Consider the following 18343-nt stretch of genomic DNA (forward strand, 5'->3'; position numbering starts at 1 on the left):
AAAATAAAAAAAAAAAATAGAATAAAAGAAAAAAGAAAAAAAAAGTCTAAACCCCACAGACTAAATACAGTAGCAAAATGATACATCCAGCATGGATCATCTCATGTGTCAGTTTACCGCACCAGTGGAAACGCACCCACCGTGGCTTTCTGGGATGCTGGATCTCGGAAAACCGAGTAGACTCTATCTTGCAGGACAGGTGCAGGCCGCCAAGTGGAACACCCTAAGGGACGATGGATCCCAATGGGCTGATTGTCCGTTCGCCAAACTCCTAAAAATGGCGCTAAGCGCCGAACTAGTTAGTAATTCACCAGCTGTGCTTTCAGGTTCCCAAGCATTCCGGCCATGTTCTCGCCACACTTTAGTCCCACGATATGCACGAGGGAATCCGATGCGTTTCAGGTCCGGAGGCATCGACCGGTTAGGAAAGGTTTCATCCGAGGTCAGAGGAGAAGCAAAACATCATGGATACTCCCTGACTCACTCTGTCAATTGAGTTTTCAGGGACCCTACGTTTGCCTCGATGATGACGGGGATGAACTCCGCGAAAGCCACACTTTCCCAGCTCAGCCACACCCCGGCCACGGTTCCCGGAGACCAGCTGAAGACATCCTGATTGACAGCCTCAGGCGAATCTCCTTCCCGCTCACAGCATTGCTGTCACGTCTGCCCAACTGGCTCGGCTCCGGTGGCGAATCCTATCTGCAATGCACATTCGACTACGTCAAGAGATGGCCCCAGGGCATGCAAGACAGCTATCCACTCAGCCTTCCGTATCCTCGCTCATTCCCTCCGACGGTGCTTCGCGCTTGCATAGCGCTCACTAACTGCACTCCTTGCAGATTGTCACGTCTCAGATACTGTGGAGACACAGAGAGCTTGCAGGTTGTGTAATCTCTGCTCGAACCCATCACAATCCCCCATGTCAAATCTAATTCATACCGAGATCCTGGATCCTGCACGTTGCCACAGACCTGGAGAAGTTCAGGCGAATCATCGTCCTCCGTCTACTGTTTGTCTGCCCTGGCAGCAAGGGTCCTGCAACTATATCACCAGGCGAAGGACGCATTGTAACAACCGGAGTCGGAGCGATGCTATTAAATATCATTCGGGTCTAGCAAACATGCATGTTCATACGTTCAACATTCAGTCCTTTTCGGCAATCGCCTGCAGCCGTTCATCAATCTCATCCTCCGTCAGAGCCCGGAAATTGACATCCGTGCCCTCCTGGCCATCCGCCCGAGGGCCGCCAACGATTCCAATCTCCAATTCGTGCTTCTTGAAATCGACGCTAAGCACATTGCTCAAGGCTGTGATTCCCAATTCGACAACTTCCTCCCAACTGCCCTCGGCGTAATCCTTGTTCTTCAGCTTCTTTTCCAGGTAAGTGATCGCCTCCTGCTGTTTCGGACCAGATGCGGTGGCCTTGTATCCGACGTAGTAGCCTGCAGGGTCGCATTTGTAGACCTGTGGGCCATTCTCCGAGTCGACAGAGATCAGGGTCGTAGCGACTCCTAACGGGCGCATGTAAGCCTAGAAAGTATTTGCGTCAGTCCACAGAACCCCGAATTGGCCAAGACGGATGATACATACCCTCTGTGTGTAGACCTGATTTATATTGGCAAGTCGCTTCGCAAGAACATCACAGGGCATTTCGTAACCGTATTTGTATCGGAATTCCGCCGCCTCTCCACGAGCACGGTCAACGGAAGCCCTAGCATCCGCTATAGAACCGGTCATGACACAACCAACCGAGGGAGAGAGCCGAAAGATATGTGAAACGGAGGATGGATCAATCAGTTTGTCCTACGGTATCGTTAGGCAATCTCAGGACTCAAACATGTGCGGAAAATGTAGCTTACAGCAACTTTCTTCTGAGACAACACCACGGCGCAGTTCTTTCCCCTCACACCCAACGAAGTTATGTTGGCTGAAGTGATGGCTTTGAAGGCATACTCTGTTGATGACGGAATATGGACGATCAGCTATCCAGTTGTCTTATGGCGATGGTCCCCACATGTTCGGTTGATGCCGAACTGTTTCTCAAGGACATAGTTTCCAAACCGAGGCACTTACCGACTTGATACAGACGACCTTGGTCCGAGAAGATTGTGATATGTCTGTCATATGCGCTTCCTGCTCGCAAAACGAAGGTCAGTAATCGATGAAGTCATGGCACCAGGCTAATCAATTTATCCAAGGACCCTACCAGACATGATGGCGACGAGTGTATATAGTACTCAGCAAAGTTACCAAGCGGGAATAACAAAAATGGAAGTGGTAACGAAGGTATCGAGAGGCACGAAGAGGGGGAATGGCGATGGGGGATGATGAGGTTCGAAAGGACGCGTGCCAGAGGGTGCCTGAGGGCCGGAGCTCTGAGCTATTGAGTAAGCTCCACCGTCACCGCCTTTGGACCGCGCATATCAATTGGCGGATCGATGAATCCGACAAGTTACTACTAGTACGTACCATTTCTACATGGGACAACTTGGGTATAGATTATGGCTCGTTTGTTTTTATGCCTTCATAAGCAAGTTTTGAATAGAATAAGTTCTGAAAATACTGTTCTATCCGTATATACTGGGTATACATGGCAACTAACAACAGGCGAATCATGCCATCAGTTTGACGAACTCCTTCATATGCCTAGACCAGGTATCCAACTTTTCGCTAAAGACTTTTCGAACGTAATCCTTGAGAACTTTTTGACGATGTTTCACCGTATGAGTATGGACTCCAAGTGAGCCACCTCGAGCAGAAATGTAGGAGAAAAAGACGAGATAATAGGCCCGAAGAACCTATGCAATGGAAGTTAGGAAGAGGAAGAGGAAGATGACGACGAGGATGACGAATCACTCGAGCTTGTGCTTTCAGAATCGCTGTCACTGCTCGAATCAGAAGACGAATCTCTGGGCTTCTCATTCTTCTTTTTGCTGGCAGCAGCATCGTCGTCGCTGTCGCTGTCACTGTCACTAGAGCTTTCACTCTCACTGCTGCTTGATATTTCCACAACAGCAGTCCGGTTCTTCTTCTTTTTCTTCTTATTTGCTTGGTTCTGGTTCTTCGCGCCCTTTCCTTTCTGCGCCAGAGGCTTTGGCTTCTCGAAGATGAACAGCGTGCCATTGACTGCATACAAGACGAGCTCCGCTCGCTGTCTCATCTCAAGCTTCTTCAACGCATCGCCTTCCAGCTTATCCGTAGATCCAGTCGTATTCAGCTCATCTTGTTTGCCCTGGGACAAGCATTCCCTGAAGGCGCCAACTGCACTATTATAGTTCTCCTTCTCAGACGGGACATGTTCCTCAGACTCGTCCACGGCGCTTTCATCCTTGTCATCGGATGAAGCCTCCTCAATCTCTGCCTTCACGGCCTCCTCAGCAATCTCACGTAACCGCTGCTTAGCACCTTCACTCTTCAAGCCCTGAAGATACACAAGAAGAGCAGCATTATATTGAGTCGGCACCTGCTCCAACGAAAGAACATGTTTGAAGAGATGTGTTTCGCGGTTCTTCTGAAACTTCCACGCCGACCGATGTTTGTAGTAAAGACTCAGGTAGGAGAGAATAGGTGTCTCATGAATCTTCGGGGACGCATCACTCGCTGAATCTCCAGCGGCCGACTGATCCCTCTTCTTCTTTTTCTCCTTCTTCTTCTTCTTCTGCTTCTTCCCTCCATCCTCGGCGTCGGCGTCGGCATCGGCATCGGCATCCATATCGACATCGCTTTGGGCATCACGACTCGGCACCTCCTTCTCCTCTACCTCAGTTGAGAAAGACACCTTCTTCTTTTTCTTGCGGGACTCGTCGTCTTTTTCCTCAATTGCAGGTTGTTCTTTTTCGTCCCGCTCATCGTTATCATCATCAAGTCGTCGTTTTTTGTTCTTGCGCGACTTCTTATCCTCTGGCTCGGGTTCGGCTTCGGCTTCAGCATTACTCTTCTTCTTTGAATCTTTCTTCTTTTCCTTTTTGTCCTTCTTCTCCTTCTTTTCCTTCTTTTCACCCTTGTCTGTATTTTCCTTCTCCTCTTCTTCGGAGTCCTTGGCGTACTTGAGCTTCAAGCCTAACTTTTTCCACGCCGGGACGTGCGACGGCTGGGAGGATTCTTCGCCGGACATTGCGACAAATTGCGGTCTCCTTTCGAAACCTCCACGAAAAAAAAGGTCGGTCGCGTATATGAAAAGACTCTGGGGAAACGATGGAGAAAAAGACGCAGTTAGCGCCTAAATGGTGGGTGTGGGTTGTGCAAACTGAACTTTTGAATTGTACTGTAGAAAGTTTTGGGAAATTTTTCACGTGAGTTGCGGAAGTTTAGCAACACCGCGGAATTAGGTTATTTTTTTTTTAAAGTCCGCCTCCATTTGAATATATGATTGGGATTTACGTGTGTATTTCTTCCAGCTTAAACCTCTCTCATATTCACAAAACATCTTTTAGTATGTAGGTAGATGTATCAATGACCGTAAAATCATCGCTTGCATTATCTATTCATGCCATTAAACTTTGTCCTTCCGATTCCTTGACTCCAGTTTCACAGTCCCGACCCTAGCCTCATCAAAGATGCGAACCCACGATGCATTTAAATGGCAAGTACATTATGGTGCTCATGCACCAGAGCCACTGGCGCTTTCCACCCCGTTTGGATCTCTTCTCTCTTTCTTCATTTCCTTTTGTGCAGTACCTTCTGCTGCCTTGCGGCGGAGTCGTTCCCTGTCTCGGGAACTCGTCGCTGTCCTCCGCCTTCGCACCGGTTCGTAGAAGTCGTTGAAGTTCATTACTACAGCGAGGAACCGCATATCTACATCTGGTTGGTATGCTAGGTCGCCCAGGAGTGTATTCAACCGCGACCGAAACTCGGCAGACAGATCTCGGAGTCGAACACGTAGGGACGAAAGCATGTGGTCGTCTGCAGAAAGGTCCTGGCCGATGAGGGACGATGGAGTACCTATATCGTCGGCAGAGTTTCCAACATTCGGCGTGGATACCGATGACACCGAGTTTTGGTGTCCACGAGTGCGCCGGGATGAGAGAAGGTCGCGTTCTGTAACGCCCCATCGGCCTTGTGCGGTTCGCGTTTCGATTTTAGCACTAAGCTCTTGCCTTCGGGTGAACTCGGCGACAGAGAACGAGTACAGCCCATCGACGGCATCTTTATATGCAAGCATGATCTTCAGTATCTGGTGTAATTGAGTCAAGAAGCTCTCTTCTTGATGCTTGTTTGAGGACGAGCTCTTAGACGAAGATGAGGAGCCTAGTAGACCCTTGTGTGTAATCGAATCGAGATATTTGGTGTGTGCTTCAATCAGATCATCCAGCGTACATCCTGGCTTGGAGATAGATGCTTGCAACTGATCCCAACTGGCCTCAATGACTTCGAACAGGATGTAATATTGTAATTGGCAAACAAAATGGATCATTTCAGCAATGACGCATCTTGCTCCCTTCCAATCGGGTCCTACCTTATCGTCGACACTTCTCAGTACTCCTCTGGCACCGGTCATACATCGTCGCCAGGTGCTGCCCAGGGCAAACTCGACCCGTTTCACGCGCCATAGGAAATTGAAGACTTTCAAATATTGAGTAGAACCCCAGGGTGTAATGACTACATCAACTGGCGCATCTATCTTATACTCGAGCGTGAAACAATCCCAGCCAATCTCACCGTGACTGAGTTCGAGCATCCGGGCATCTAGTCGGCGAAGGACATCTGACGAGTCATATTGAGCATTCGAAGCACGAATAGCATGCTCCAACTGAGCCGTGAGCGTATGTCTGTACTGGGAATTAGCGGGACGGTCGAGGTTTGAAGCCAGTGATTCCATCAAGAGGGCAATGAAATCACCCTGTCCCAGTAACAGGTACTTCTTCAGCGCCCGCAGATGATCGAAGAGCTTGAACTTTTCATCCATGAGGTAAATCAGCCGCGCCATTGTGGATTTATATGCCTCATCGATGGATGTTTCTAGACTTGCTGTGTCGCCGTACCGCAACTCTTTCGAAGTCTCCTTTGAATAGGCTTCTACCCATCCCGAGTCCCCACAGCCGTACCTGATGAAATTCAAAGATTTTCCTATCAAAAATACTTTTTTGGCAAAATCCTGCGTAATGATGGATGGCACCAAGTCGTCGTCAAGCTTATACTTGTCTTCCCAAACGCTTGTCGCGATGCGCCGGGGATCAGCGCTTGGACTAGCCTCTGGCTCTACTACAAAGAACTCTTGATATGGATCTGAAAGCTCGCCATCGTAGATCCATAAGCGCAGCATATCATAGAACGGACGCGTAACATGTGTAAGCAGTTTCTCAGCTAGTGCGCAGACGAAAGGATCACCGTGAGAAGTCGAGAAGCCATGTATCATTGATATAAGTTGGCCGCCCTTCTTGTCTAAAATGTCGTTAGTAATGGAAATGCTAACGCAGATCAGATCACTTACTCTGAGCTTCTTCGACGATCACACTCATTAATCTCAATGCCATTGTCGCATCTCTTGTCCAAACTACGCATCTTTTCAGCGTAACCCCGGTTTTGGCGACGCTGGCGGGAGAAGTAGAAGCTTCAGGAGCGGCCAGCGCCCTTCGAATCTCCCCTTCCAGTGTCGCAACTAACCCAAGATACGAACGCAGCTCATTTGAGAGAGCTGCTCGCAAACTCTGGTTCACCAACCCCCCACTGGAACTTTCAACAAAAGCCGACAACTTTCGATATAGTAGGCCCGGCTCGGCCAATGTGTTCAGAAGGGATATCAAGGGGATGGGCAGAGTCGGCGGGAGTTTGACGGTAGAGGAGGACGTAAATTCGAGGTTTGATGACGATAAGCCCTGAAGGATGAAAGGAAGGTCGCGCAAAAGCCCATTTTCGACAGGTCGAGCTAGTTTCTGTTGATTGTCTGGAGCCGGCTGGGGCGGAACGGTTCTCTGTTCCTCCGTCTGGATGTCTCTTGCTGCAGCATCTGACATTGCGCGATGCCTCTGGTGCTCTCGAGCAACCTCAGGATCTTCATCTTCTCCCATGTCCCGTATCTCCCGTTCAGGTCGTCGCTGAGAAGCTTTCCGTTCGAGGCGCGCAGGTAGCTGCGATGCTGATGAACTGATCGCAGGACCTTCCTCGTCTGACATTGGCCCCATTCCCTGTCGCGCTCGCTGTCCCTTCCACAACAAGTTCTGCAAATTACCTGGTTCGACAGCTGGACTCCGACTACCTCCTTCCTCCTCGAAGCTTTCGTCGTAGTCGTCCGAACTCGACAGCCGATAAAGAAGGTACAAAATGGCCCACTTTTGTGATAGGACAGGTTGGGTTAGAAGGCGCGAGTATAAATTGGAGAATCGCATTGCTTTATCTGGGCTCGCATTCTCACGTAGCAGCTTCCGCTTGATCAAATCCGACGCGTTGTTGATATTCTCCCCCCCTGCTAAGCTTCCTCTACGAGTGATCCCCAGGCCTGCTCCATTTGGCGATGTTGGATCATTGCTCGAATTGGAATAGGCATCGAGTATTCTCCATGAGTGTTCGAGGTTCTCCTGTTGTCGCACTGCGAGGGCCTCGTATTCTTCGTCGGGGAGCTCATCTTCCGTGGCAGCGTAAGAGAATCGGTGAGTGAGATTGTCAACGAGCTGCGAGAGGGCGTCCTCAATGCGACGCGGGCGCGTAGAGTGACGAGCTGACATAATTAGCAACCCAGCTTTCCAAATGCTTTCCCAAGCTAGATTTATTCACGACCCCTCGTGACGTCGATGATCACCAGTGGATGTACAGCAATGTGGGATGCCGAGCAAGCAAACACAGTTGAATTCAACGCGGGGGAGTAAAACAGCGCATAGCTTCCTGCCCCGGATCGCATATAATCGGCCAATGTTCAAAAGCTATCGCAATGAGCGTGCGGCGGTGGTTGCTGTTGTTGTTGTTGTTGTTGGTTTGCCTAGTTTGAGCTGTTTGAACCCTCCCGTGACCGCCAAGCTCTCTTTAGTTTATCCAGACTACTAACAGTAGTGGTAGCATGTAATCTGGAGGGAAGACATCCCAGCCACTACTCTACGAATCTACGTATGACACATCATTTAAGATTGAACTGATTCAACCTCAGCATGTTTGAATTGTCAAACCTAGGACCATCTGACATGCGAGTCGCTGTAGCAACACTGAACGGGAAAAGCAAACAGCCCCCAGAACGCCACCCGATTAACGCTGTATCTCGAGGAAGGAAAGAAGAAGTGGAAAAGACACATCATTCCGTGTCTTTTGAATATCAGACAGCCGAATTGAAGCCCCAAGACTAAGGGAGGTCAAAAAAGACCCAGAAGACAGAAGTAAGCAATACACAAACCCCAGCCCCTTAACTCATGGACTAAGGTTTCAAGATGTAGTGTAGAAAAAGACAGGGGAGAAGTGGAAAGAATAAAGGAGAAAGACGAAGAAAAAATAGAGTAACACAGCCAAAAGAAGCTTTTGCGCCAAGTTTGCACCCTCCAGAGATTCGATAAAATCCCGTATCGCACCATCAGATTCAGCCCGTCCAATTTTTGAATTCGTATACATCATTAACACCTACCCATGCCCAGAGGCCCACGTTTTAAAAAACGGAAGCCGAATGTAACTGAAACGTAACAAGAACCCATGGAGATGGTCTGGGCTCTAGACAGAAATGGCCCTGCATCCAGGGGTGCAAAGCAAAGTAACGTTGTAAGTCGTAGCAACGCGAATAGACCAAGATCGGAGGATATTAAGATCGCAGTCTAGAAATTATTTATTCATTGTCTTCGGAGTCCCTGTGCAGGGATAGGTGCACCTGGTTGCATTCCCATGTTGCTAGGGATGTTATACGGATGAGGGTCGAATCCTGCCGACATGCCGTTCATCATCAAGGGCCCAAGTCCTTGGGCCTGAGAAACTGGGCAGTCCTTGTGTGCTAGTAGGAGCGTTTTGAGATTGACAATCTCTTCACGCAGTTGAGTGACGGTAGCAGTAAGCGCATCATTTTCTGAAGTAAAAAGCTCAACTTTTGCTTGCAAATTCGCAAGCCACTGTTTCTTTCGCTGGCGACATTTGAGTGCAGCGACCCTATCGATGCCATGTCAGAAATGCACTCGGCGCCACAAATACTGTGAAACTTACCGATTCCTCTCGAGGAAATTCTTTCTCTTCTCTTCATCCGTCATCTTCTTGCTGTCATTCGGTGACTTCTTCTTCTGCTCTTCCTCTTCCTCTGAATCAGCGGCATCAGAAGGAGGCTCAGTGCTACCAGAGCTAAGCTTGGCTTTCTTGTTCGACCCTTTAGCTGGAGCATCATCTGCTTTGCGCCGATTGTTCGCTGCCCCGCCAGTCTTAGAAGCCGTATTCTTTTTCTTTCCTTTCGTGACAGGCTTCGCCTGTTCACCTTGCACGTCAGACACGTCGTCACTTGTCTCTCTGCCGTTAGAAGCTCGTCGATCAGAATCGCGACCTTGATCATTATTTTGGATGTTCTGTGGTGGTATGGAGGACTGGTTCGAAACAGCGAATTGATTGGGATTCGCCTGTCCGCCTTTGGCTAGCATGAATAGCCCATTTGCGGCATCCGCAGCATCATGATGGCCGAAGGGATCCGACTGGTTGGGTTTAATATCCATGGTCGTGCTCTGTGCTGCTTGCTCTGGATCAGAGGTTGGGTTAGAGGTTGGGCCATTCAGAGCGTTTTTCTTGGCGGCGTTCAACGCAGTACGATGAAACTCAATAGTTGAGGGAGTTGCACCCCCACTTTGCAATTGCTGCAGGAGCGCCTGGGAGTTCGGGCTCGGTGCCGGGAACATGGAGCCTCCACCACCAGGAGTCAATCCAGTGCGCAGAGAGGACTCGTTCGGGGTAGGGAAGCCTCTGCCGATGCTGTCGAAATAATCGCTGGAACCTGTCGGACCGGCGAGCATGGCCGGGCTCAGGGGCCCAGAACGCAAGGAGTTAGACCAGCTATAACCGCCTCCGGCCGAGCTAGCACCGGGTAAGGCAGGAGACGTGAGCGAAGCGACTGGAGGAAGGATCGACTTCCCAGGTGTCTCGCCAGATGAGCCACCACTAGTGCCACCACCACCAAAGGATTGCTCAAAGGGGTTCGGTTCCAATGAAAAGGGATTGTGCACAGAATTAAAGTAATCTGGGGTATCCGCAGCTGATGTTATGGCCGGCCGCGGGGGAGGCGCCAGTGAGGTCTGGGGATCTACATCGGACTTTATGTTCTTGGTCTCTGAAGACGACGCCTGGGAGTCTGCAAAGCAATAACAGGTCCAGTCAGCAGGTGAGTAATACAACGTGACGCGACTTGAACGCGACAGCGAGGTGTATCTGAGATGGATCGGGCAGTGAAGTGTAACGGGCGACAATGAGATAACATTTCCGTCGCGTTACGGTGGTTAGGGTAATGGCAGTAAGCGATCTGATAACAGAGCCCCATCGATGACGCCAGGTGTGAGGTCATCCCGACGGCTGGAACACATAACAGAACATCTGGGGGAGTAGTGGCGTATCTACCAAGCCAGAATGGGCCAAGGCTTAATAGAAGATACAGATGTCGCAAAAACTCTCTTGCGACTGACAACTTCTCGATATAAGGAAGCAAAGTACCGATGACCCAAGAAAAAAAAATTCAAGCAAAAAAGAAAAGGTCATGTGCACGCACACACAAAGAAGCTCGAACTAGAAGGGAGATATACTAACCTTCGGTTTCCAAAGCGTTCTTTTTCGCGTCCATTGGGGATGTATTAATTGTATCAGCGCGATGTGTTAAGGTGCCTGTAACTGCTGATGCAACAGCTGCAGACATAATTTAGCTGGACGTGACGGTTATATTAGACAAGCGAAGGGGCCGCGCGAGTGATCAGAGAACCTAAGGCCGGGAAAAGAGAAGAAAAAAAAAAGGTAAAAAAAAAAGAATCAAGTGAAGACTGGTGGCAAAAATATGGAGTAATTCTTCAGAACAATACGCAAGGAGAAAAAGATAATATAGATCAGAAGGTAGGCAATGCTCTTGAAGACTGATTCAAGGCAATTTGTTGATGTCCGTCCGTTATTCTGCACAGAATCCCAGAGTAACTGTGAAGGGAAGGGAAATGAGAAGTTGTGACGTAGTCGGACTCAAAGGGAGTTTTTAGGGGGAGAGAAAAAGAGGGGAGGCGGTCGAGTGTCGTGAGCTAAGCGTTTTTGGGCCTTGCCTAAAGAACTCGACTCCTGTCACGCTAAAGTGTAAAAAAGAAATTCGAAAAATAAAAAGAATTATGAAAAAAAATAAAAAAAATTTGCAAGCTAAGGGTGTGTACAAAAGGCCAACGGGTACCAGCTAAAGTGCAACCTCAAACAGTAGAATAGGAAAGTCGGCTCTTCTTTCGCACCACAGTATTCTCTTGTCGTATTTCTCTTTTTCTTTCTTTTCTTTTTCCACTTTGTGTCTGTGGGCTGCTTATTTCTTTTCTTCCTTTGTTCTATTTTTTTTTTTTTTTTTTTTTTAAAAAAAAAAAAAAAAAATGTTTCTCTCTCTTCTTTCGTTTTGCCTTCGTTGATTTCTAATCCAAAATTTCAAGAGCTAATTTTGATAGACGGAATGACAGGAGGGAAAAGGGAAACACTTGGATGGAAAAGAGCCAACCTTACAGGAGGGGAACAAAAATAATCACGGTCAAGCAGCGAATTATGCAGTCGAACACTGGGTGACCCTTACGGAGTATGTACAGGACCTGCAACAAGAACTTGGAGACAGGTGGGCACCCGGCAATACGTTTCGACCAATATGAATGACGCAAAGCCCGTGGACGCGATGGGGTGAGGGCGGAAACCACAGACCAACTCAAACCGGACACCCGTCAGTTGCGACAAGATTAGGAATGTTTCGATAATCCAGGGATAACTAAAATTGTAGAGGACGAGAAAATTGAAGAACCGACGCGACAAACAGGTCCAATTCAGAAGGGAGACAGAATGTAGGGGAAAAAAAAAAAAAAAAGAGCAGAGATGAAGTCACGGTGACGACGACAGGAATTTTCTGGGACGTTGGACCAGCCGGGTGGCCGCTACGAGTGGGGAACGCCTTGGGTGGCCACTCGCCAGCGCTAGTTGCTCCACCCCTTCCAACCACTCATCGCCCTGATTACGAGCCCCACTTTAGTCGTGACTCCAGAATCCAACCTGGAACATGATTTTTGAATCGCCAAACTTCCAAGGCCGCAATGGGATCTGCCATAGATTCGAAATAGCGAATCAGAATTTATGCCAGTTGGTTGTCTTGCAGGGCGGTGAATCATCCCCGTCAAGTGAATGGTCAAAATCCGCACGCGAGAGATGCAATAAAATCCTTCTAGCCACTGGCGGGCCCTCATCAGGCGATAACGAACAAGGAATCGATGGTCTTCGAACCATCCATGCTTCGGTTTCTCAGGGGGGTTCTCGCTGTTCGGAGAATGGCACATGGAGTTGCTGATTGGGCCCTGTTGATGACGCAATGCATCTGGGACGTTCGTCCCGTGGGTTTACATCACGTGATTCGTGGTCGCTTGCTCTCGTTGGCGGGCCAGACAAAGACAAGTCGAATTTCTTGGATTGCCACTGAGGTGAGGATCTGGACAAAGCACCATCCATTGCCTCCACCCGCCCGTCCAGACTTGTCTAAGTTGGTTGGGGATGGATTAAGAGGGCGTCGACTATTGTCGACTGGAATTTGTTTGCTTACAGTTCAACGAGTAACCTTCAAAAGTGTCGGGGGTACATAGTCGTACACTGTCTAGGCATGTATGTATGTCTCGTACAACTGGCAGTGGTTAGTATGGATCTAAGGGTATCGCTGCATTTGCCGGCCAGTTGACGATGCACAATCCCTGACACGCTGACTGATAATGCGAATGCTAAATATTATGCATAATTGGCATCGAGTCATTCAGGTTTCCGGTTGGCAGAGAAAAAGAAAAGGGATTAGCTTTGTTTGAGATCTCGGGTGATTCAGGAATAATACGAGTTAGTTACCTAGGTTTGCCGATTCGATCCTCAACTGCTCGTGATCTGTGAATATCAACAAGTCCACGAAGATTGACACATTTGTGTACTATGCTACTACTACTTCATTCACTATCGTAGCTGCCTCAGGTGAACCAGGCAGCAGGTTTTGCCCTTCGGTTCCGCCTCGTGTAACCAGCTGACAATGACAAGGCATACTCAGTAGTTCGTGGCTTCTTTATAAGATGGGGCCTGATTCTCACTTCCTCACTAGCTGATGTTGCTCTCTCTTTATTCCAAGATAGTTAATCACATCCAGGACAACAGATCGGATCGAAATGGCAAAATCACAGAATATTCCAGAGATCATCCTTCTTTGCATGGAGAAGAAGTTTATCACGGCATTCAACGAAGCTCTCCCGATGCAATGGCCATCCTTCGCAGAAAACCCGAAGATCAAGATTAACGTGCTGAACATGGGACTCCATGCGGTCCCTACCACGACCAAGTTCCAATTAGTTGTCTCACCTGCCAACTCGTACGGCCGCCTAGATGGTGCCTTTGATGATGCGATCTCACGGAACTTCTGTCGTCCATATCATCCTTATGACATGCTCACACACGCAGCGCAGCAAGTGCTCTACGAAAAATGGAGAGGCTTTGCGCCCCCAGGATCTTGCACGCTGGTCCCGTTCCCTAAAGATATGGCAGGCACAAATGCGTGGGGCTGTAAATGGGTAGCGATTTGTCCGACCATGAGAGCTCCAGATATTGTTACGTGGGACCGAGAAGTAGTGTACGAGTGTGTGTGGAGTTTGTTATGTCAAGTGGAAGGCTGGAACCATGACCGATCCAAGGACAGAATTGATACTATACTGATAACACCACTGGCAACAGGAGTTGGACGTGTAAGTCCTGAGAGATGGGCATCACAGTTTATCCTAGCAATGAAGCATTTCGTGGATGCGTTGGAACGGCCGGAGAGGTGGAGTCGCATGGAATGGGGGGAAATTGACAAGGATGTGATGGAGGTCGAAAAAACATGGAAAGAATAACTTTGGTGCATTGTTGTTATCACAGTTCAAGGTCTCAGTTTACTTGAGACTGTCAATCTATGTGTTTACCTGCATACATCAATATACGTCATATAGCAGCCAATGCCTCCACCCTAATCAAACGGTGATAAGACCCCTCAGGCGCTTTATCGATAGCCTCACGATCCGCGATAAGTTGAGTAGTTCCAAGGCCCCAAGAGTACCGGCACATGATAGTGCCGCCATCCCTCCTCCCCTTCTCGGCCGCGTCCCTTCACCGTGAACTTCACCTCCACCTCAGGCCAGAAACTTTCGACTCCTTGGGCTTCATACCATGGTCCAACTTCGAATCGCACGGACCAGTGCGTCTTGCTGTCAGCTGCCGGGAGGGATGAGAGGATAGCAGGAACAGGGGCGGGGCAATTCGTCGCAGGCGTCCAGTTTTTGACACGACCATCAGCGTCGGTGGTTGCGGTGAAAGTGACGGGGCTTTGACTGCTTGAAGGGGCTGATAAGAGAGTCAGCGTCACCGGGAGGTTCGCCGCCGGAGTACCCGACAGAGTATTTAGGACGTGGCAGGTAATAGGGTCGCGAGACATTGTAGCTGATGTGCTTGTAGCAATGGAGTTGTTGACAGCGGTGGAGGATGCTGGTGGTGGAAGCAGCTGTTGTTGGTAAAGGCTGAGTCGGTCTTTGGTTCTGCCCAATTGGTCACTCGATCTCAAGTCCATCAAGAAATATGCGAGAAGAAAAGGAGAGCAATAATTGGAGAGTGGGAACTGTAAAGAAATGTCCGGTATTTTTTTTTTTTTCTCCTCTATCCCCTTATATATAGACCTATGGGGTTTTTGTATCTCCGCTCTTCATGCATCGGAGACCACCGACAGTCTGTTGAACCCTTCCGGAGTATACCTTCAGTGGGGCAGCAAATTGTGATATTCAAGTTCACATTGTCAAATTCCAGTACATAAGACCTTCTCACCGGAGCTCGAAACTCTTGGGTGTATTAATTTTATGATTGACATGAGAGGAATCTCTTGGAGTGTTTTCGAAAACGCATTGTCACGCTTTCATCGCATTGGCTACACTTTCTTTGGCGGGGGACCATCATGGAAGCCTCAGGCAGGACGGTCTCCGCACGTGCCACCTTTGACCGACAGCAACAACGGGGAGTTGTTTCTTAATTTCCAACTGCCGCGGCCGCTTGTTCGAGAGAAGACTCCTTTTGGTTCGATCTTAGGTTCGGAGATTTCTCCTGGATTTTCGAAAGCGCGAACAGCTTAGTCCCAGCACGTACAGCTTTTCAGGCTTATCTTCCGGAAGCTTCGATCGTCGCAACCAAAAAGTTTTGGGTCTTGCGGGGAAACAATTTACGTGGTAAACTCGACTCCATAACTGTTCATTGTTCCGCTGAGCCACAGCTTACCTTTGGTCACTTTCTAGTCCATTGAATCTCAGTTGTCTGTCTTATAGATTCTAGCCAATCCACACCGGCTTCAGGATGTCTACTGCCATCGTACAAGCCGACGATCTCATGGAGCCTTCGCTCCAGTCGATTGTCAGCCAGGATACCCTCCGCTGGATCTTCGTTGGTGGTAAAGGAGGTGTCGGTAAAACAACTACCTCCTGTTCTCTTGCGATTCAACTGGCCAAAGCTCGCAAATCGGTTTTGCTCATCTCGACCGACCCCGCACATAACCTCAGTGACGCCTTTGGGCAAAAGTTTGGAAAGGAAGCCCGACTAGTCGATGGGTACAACAACCTCAGCGCTATGGAGATTGACCCCAATGGCAGCATTCAGGACCTGCTGGCCAGCGGCGAAGGGCAGGGCGACGACCCTATGGCTGGATTGGGCGTTGGGAACATGATGCAGGATCTGGCTTTCAGCGTAGGTTTTTCAAGGACTGCCGAGTGCTCATGGTGTGCCGCGACTAATCAACATAGATTCCCGGTGTTGATGAAGCCATGTCCTTTGCGGAAGTCCTGAAGCAAGTCAAATCTTTGTCGTATGAGGTTATTGTTTTTGACACCGCCCCCACCGGCCACACCCTGCGTTTCCTTCAATTTCCCACCGTGCTTGAAAAGGCTCTTGCAAAGCTTTCGCAGTTATCATCTCAATTCGGGCCCATGTTGAACTCCATCCTTGGCTCCCGCGGTGGTCTGCCGGGTGGTCAGAACATTGACGAGCTTTTACAGAAGATGGAGTCTCTCAGAGAGACCATCAGCGAAGTCAACACTCAATTCAAGAACCCGGACATGACCACCTTTGTGTGTGTCTGTATCGCTGAATTCTTGTCTTTGTATGAGACCGAACGTATGATCCAGGAGCTGACAAGCTACAACATTGACACACACGCCATTGTCGTCAATCAGCTTTTGTTCCCCAAGCAGGGTAGTGAGTGTGAACAGTGCAATGCACGGAGGAAGATGCAGAAAAAGTACCTGGAACAGATTGAAGAACTCTATGAAGATTTCAATGTTGTCCGGATGCCGCTGTTGGTTGAAGAAGTCAGAGGAAAGGAGAAACTTGAAAAGTCAGTTTTTGTTGAAACTCACCAGACAGAAAATAACCTCAGTACTAACTATCTGCAGATTCAGCGACATGCTCATTCACCCATATGTACCCCCACAGTAAAATTGCTCTGTGGCAATGTGCAATAGTTTCACCCGGATTGTCGCACCCGAAGAAGATGTGGAACGATATTCGACAAGGCTTTCTCGGTACAGGAGGATTCGCTATCTACTACGAAGCACTTTATTACGGAATAGCCGCATGTTTGTTATGAAGGTCGTCAGGTCGGGGATGGCACAGATAAATATGCAAGGTGAGGTTTTCAGCGAATTGTTATTATTGGGATGAGTTATGAGAAAGAATAGACAGTAATGCACGAAGCGTTTCATGCTTGTATGGCCATGTCGATCCTCAATATTATCTACACTTTGGACATCAATGCTTAAAGGAATTTGGTTATCATTTATTTTTCTCCCTTTCTTTTCCTTCCGTTGCATTCGTGCCGTCCGGCCATCAACGATCAACCATCATCTTGTTCGCCTCACTCCCGCCTTCTTCAGGCTCGAAGAGCTTATCACAACTTACAAATGTGGGCCTTTAAAAAGCTTTATTTAGGTTACCGCTCAAGCACCGTTCGCGGATGAGCAGATCGATAGGCCGAAGTCTCGATTGCGCCTATGCATGGCCTTCTCCACTTGCAGCCTGTCCCGCTCAGAAGCAACTGTGTGCTCTGGACTTTGGAGATGACCTCAAATGCCTCATTCTTATCCGGGTCAGGCCTATCCATTTCCGAAATGCGGCTTCTCTGAAAGATGACTGTTTATGAGCGCGTTAAGACTATCGAGTAAGGAATACACCGCAACGAGCCATGCCCATGTCAAGTGCACTATGCTTGTCACCCCTGGTTCCCTGGTACTTTAAGAGCAAAATCAGTGAAAGGACGCGAGCTTGTTGGACGACTGGGTACACCGGGCAAGAGGCTTGCCCATTGCCCACCAGCCAAATGAAGGGCTGACATGCGTTTTCTAACAATAGCCCTTTCACAAATGCCAAACAGCTAGATGGGTCTGAATCTGTTATACTGCAGGATATCTATTGCATCCGGAGCACGAGAACAATAATCTCCGCCGCCTCACCCTGTGGCATTTCGCTTGATGGCCCAGGCAGCTCAGAGCAAACGACGTTCAACCCGACAAGGCTGGCCCTGCTACGACAGTCCACGTCAATAGCATTATAGACGTTTGCTCGCATGTGGACCTTCCTGGTGAACAGGGGTTAGCGGGTCCCCGGCCAGATGTCGTAAATTCTTAAAGCGAACAATCCAGTCAAAGCCAAGGGAGCAAGTTAGCCCTTATCCAAGATAAGTATCAACATTTTCCACGTGGGTCTCGAAGATAGACTGAGAACTTGTAAGTCTGCAAGCATGTCGTACTCTATCTGAAGATCGAGAGAAATCTTGACCGCTACCTACCTACCTTAGGGTTACATGGTAGGAATGTCCCTTTCTCAATGGATCCACACCGTTTGCCCCGAGAGGCCTAGAATGAAGCTTTCTCCTAGCCATGGACTTCGGCGGGCATAATGTCCAGATCCGTGATTGGGGTCCACGTCTTAATTTCGCACTTGGTTCATATGCAATCACGGAAATATATTTGCCTGAAAAAAATTCGAATGTCACAGAGACAGAATAATTTTCAAATGTAGTGGATTCCACTGAGTGTGCACGAAAGCTTTGGATACTGCTTGTGTTTCCTGCAGGTGTCATTCTATTGTCAGGGCCTTTTCGGCTTGCCATGCATGAATCCCTGGACCGTAATAATCTCGTCCTGGTCTAATGGATCTACAGAACCTGCAG

At 48.8% G+C, this 18343-nt stretch overlaps 8 protein-coding genes across 8 annotated transcripts; 3 read left to right on the plus strand and 5 right to left on the minus strand.

Annotated features, from left to right (window-relative positions):
* The first annotated feature begins 94 nt into the window (after positions 1 to 94).
* Positions 95 to 1020, plus strand: BDV37DRAFT_174255 (uncharacterized protein). Its single transcript, XM_032079394.1, has one exon. It carries the CDS (start codon positions 346 to 348, stop codon positions 892 to 894), a length of 549 nt encoding a protein of 182 aa, XP_031938994.1. The 5' UTR covers positions 95 to 345; the 3' UTR covers positions 895 to 1020.
* On the minus strand, positions 1021 to 2384 carry prs2 (proteasome core particle subunit alpha 1). The gene is made up of 5 exons (XM_032079393.1): positions 2210 to 2384; positions 2077 to 2136; positions 1863 to 1957; positions 1594 to 1806; positions 1021 to 1533 (listed from the first exon to the last, which is right to left on the minus strand). The coding sequence occupies exons 1-5, from the start codon at positions 2214 to 2216 to the stop codon at positions 1147 to 1149; spliced, it is 762 nt and encodes a 253-aa protein (XP_031938995.1). The 5' UTR covers positions 2217 to 2384; the 3' UTR covers positions 1021 to 1146.
* A 183-nt stretch (positions 2385 to 2567) lies between these two features.
* On the minus strand, positions 2568 to 4255 carry BDV37DRAFT_254119 (WKF domain-containing protein). The gene has a single exon (XM_032082609.1). The coding sequence runs from the start codon at positions 4115 to 4117 to the stop codon at positions 2816 to 2818; it is 1302 nt and encodes a 433-aa protein (XP_031938996.1). The 5' UTR covers positions 4118 to 4255; the 3' UTR covers positions 2568 to 2815.
* Positions 4256 to 4464: 209 nt separating this feature from the next.
* On the minus strand, positions 4465 to 8006 carry BDV37DRAFT_254120 (tubulin gamma complex associated family protein). Its single transcript, XM_032082610.1, has 2 exons — positions 6434 to 8006; positions 4465 to 6384 (listed from the first exon to the last, which is right to left on the minus strand). Exons 1-2 carry the CDS (start codon positions 7662 to 7664, stop codon positions 4604 to 4606), a joined length of 3012 nt encoding a protein of 1003 aa, XP_031938997.1. The 5' UTR covers positions 7665 to 8006; the 3' UTR covers positions 4465 to 4603.
* A 738-nt stretch (positions 8007 to 8744) lies between these two features.
* atfA (bZIP transcription factor atfA) lies at positions 8745 to 10714 on the minus strand (the record flags this gene model as incomplete). The annotated part of the gene is made up of 3 exons (XM_032085050.1): positions 8745 to 9054; positions 9109 to 10231; positions 10681 to 10714. 3 exons carry the CDS (start codon positions 10712 to 10714, stop codon positions 8745 to 8747), a joined length of 1467 nt encoding a protein of 488 aa, XP_031938998.1.
* A 2137-nt stretch (positions 10715 to 12851) lies between these two features.
* On the plus strand, positions 12852 to 14076 carry BDV37DRAFT_174325 (uncharacterized protein). The gene has a single exon (XM_032079396.1). It carries the CDS (start codon positions 13281 to 13283, stop codon positions 13995 to 13997), a length of 717 nt encoding a protein of 238 aa, XP_031938999.1. The 5' UTR covers positions 12852 to 13280; the 3' UTR covers positions 13998 to 14076.
* Positions 14077 to 15059, minus strand: BDV37DRAFT_174489 (hydroxyisourate hydrolase). The gene has a single exon (XM_032079397.1). The coding sequence runs from the start codon at positions 14705 to 14707 to the stop codon at positions 14156 to 14158; it is 552 nt and encodes a 183-aa protein (XP_031939000.1). The 5' UTR covers positions 14708 to 15059; the 3' UTR covers positions 14077 to 14155.
* On the plus strand, positions 15060 to 16662 carry BDV37DRAFT_174792 (ArsA family ATPase). Its single transcript, XM_032079400.1, has 4 exons — positions 15060 to 15353; positions 15420 to 15864; positions 15921 to 16510; positions 16569 to 16662. Exons 2-4 carry the CDS (start codon positions 15478 to 15480, stop codon positions 16609 to 16611), a joined length of 1020 nt encoding a protein of 339 aa, XP_031939001.1. The 5' UTR covers positions 15060 to 15353; positions 15420 to 15477; the 3' UTR covers positions 16612 to 16662.
* The last annotated feature ends 1681 nt before the right edge of the window (positions 16663 to 18343 follow it).

Source organism: Aspergillus pseudonomiae, assembly GCF_009193645.1.
Source record: "Aspergillus pseudonomiae strain CBS 119388 unplaced genomic scaffold BDV37scaffold_60, whole genome shotgun sequence".
NCBI classification, from domain to species: domain Eukaryota; kingdom Fungi; phylum Ascomycota; class Eurotiomycetes; order Eurotiales; family Aspergillaceae; genus Aspergillus; species Aspergillus pseudonomiae.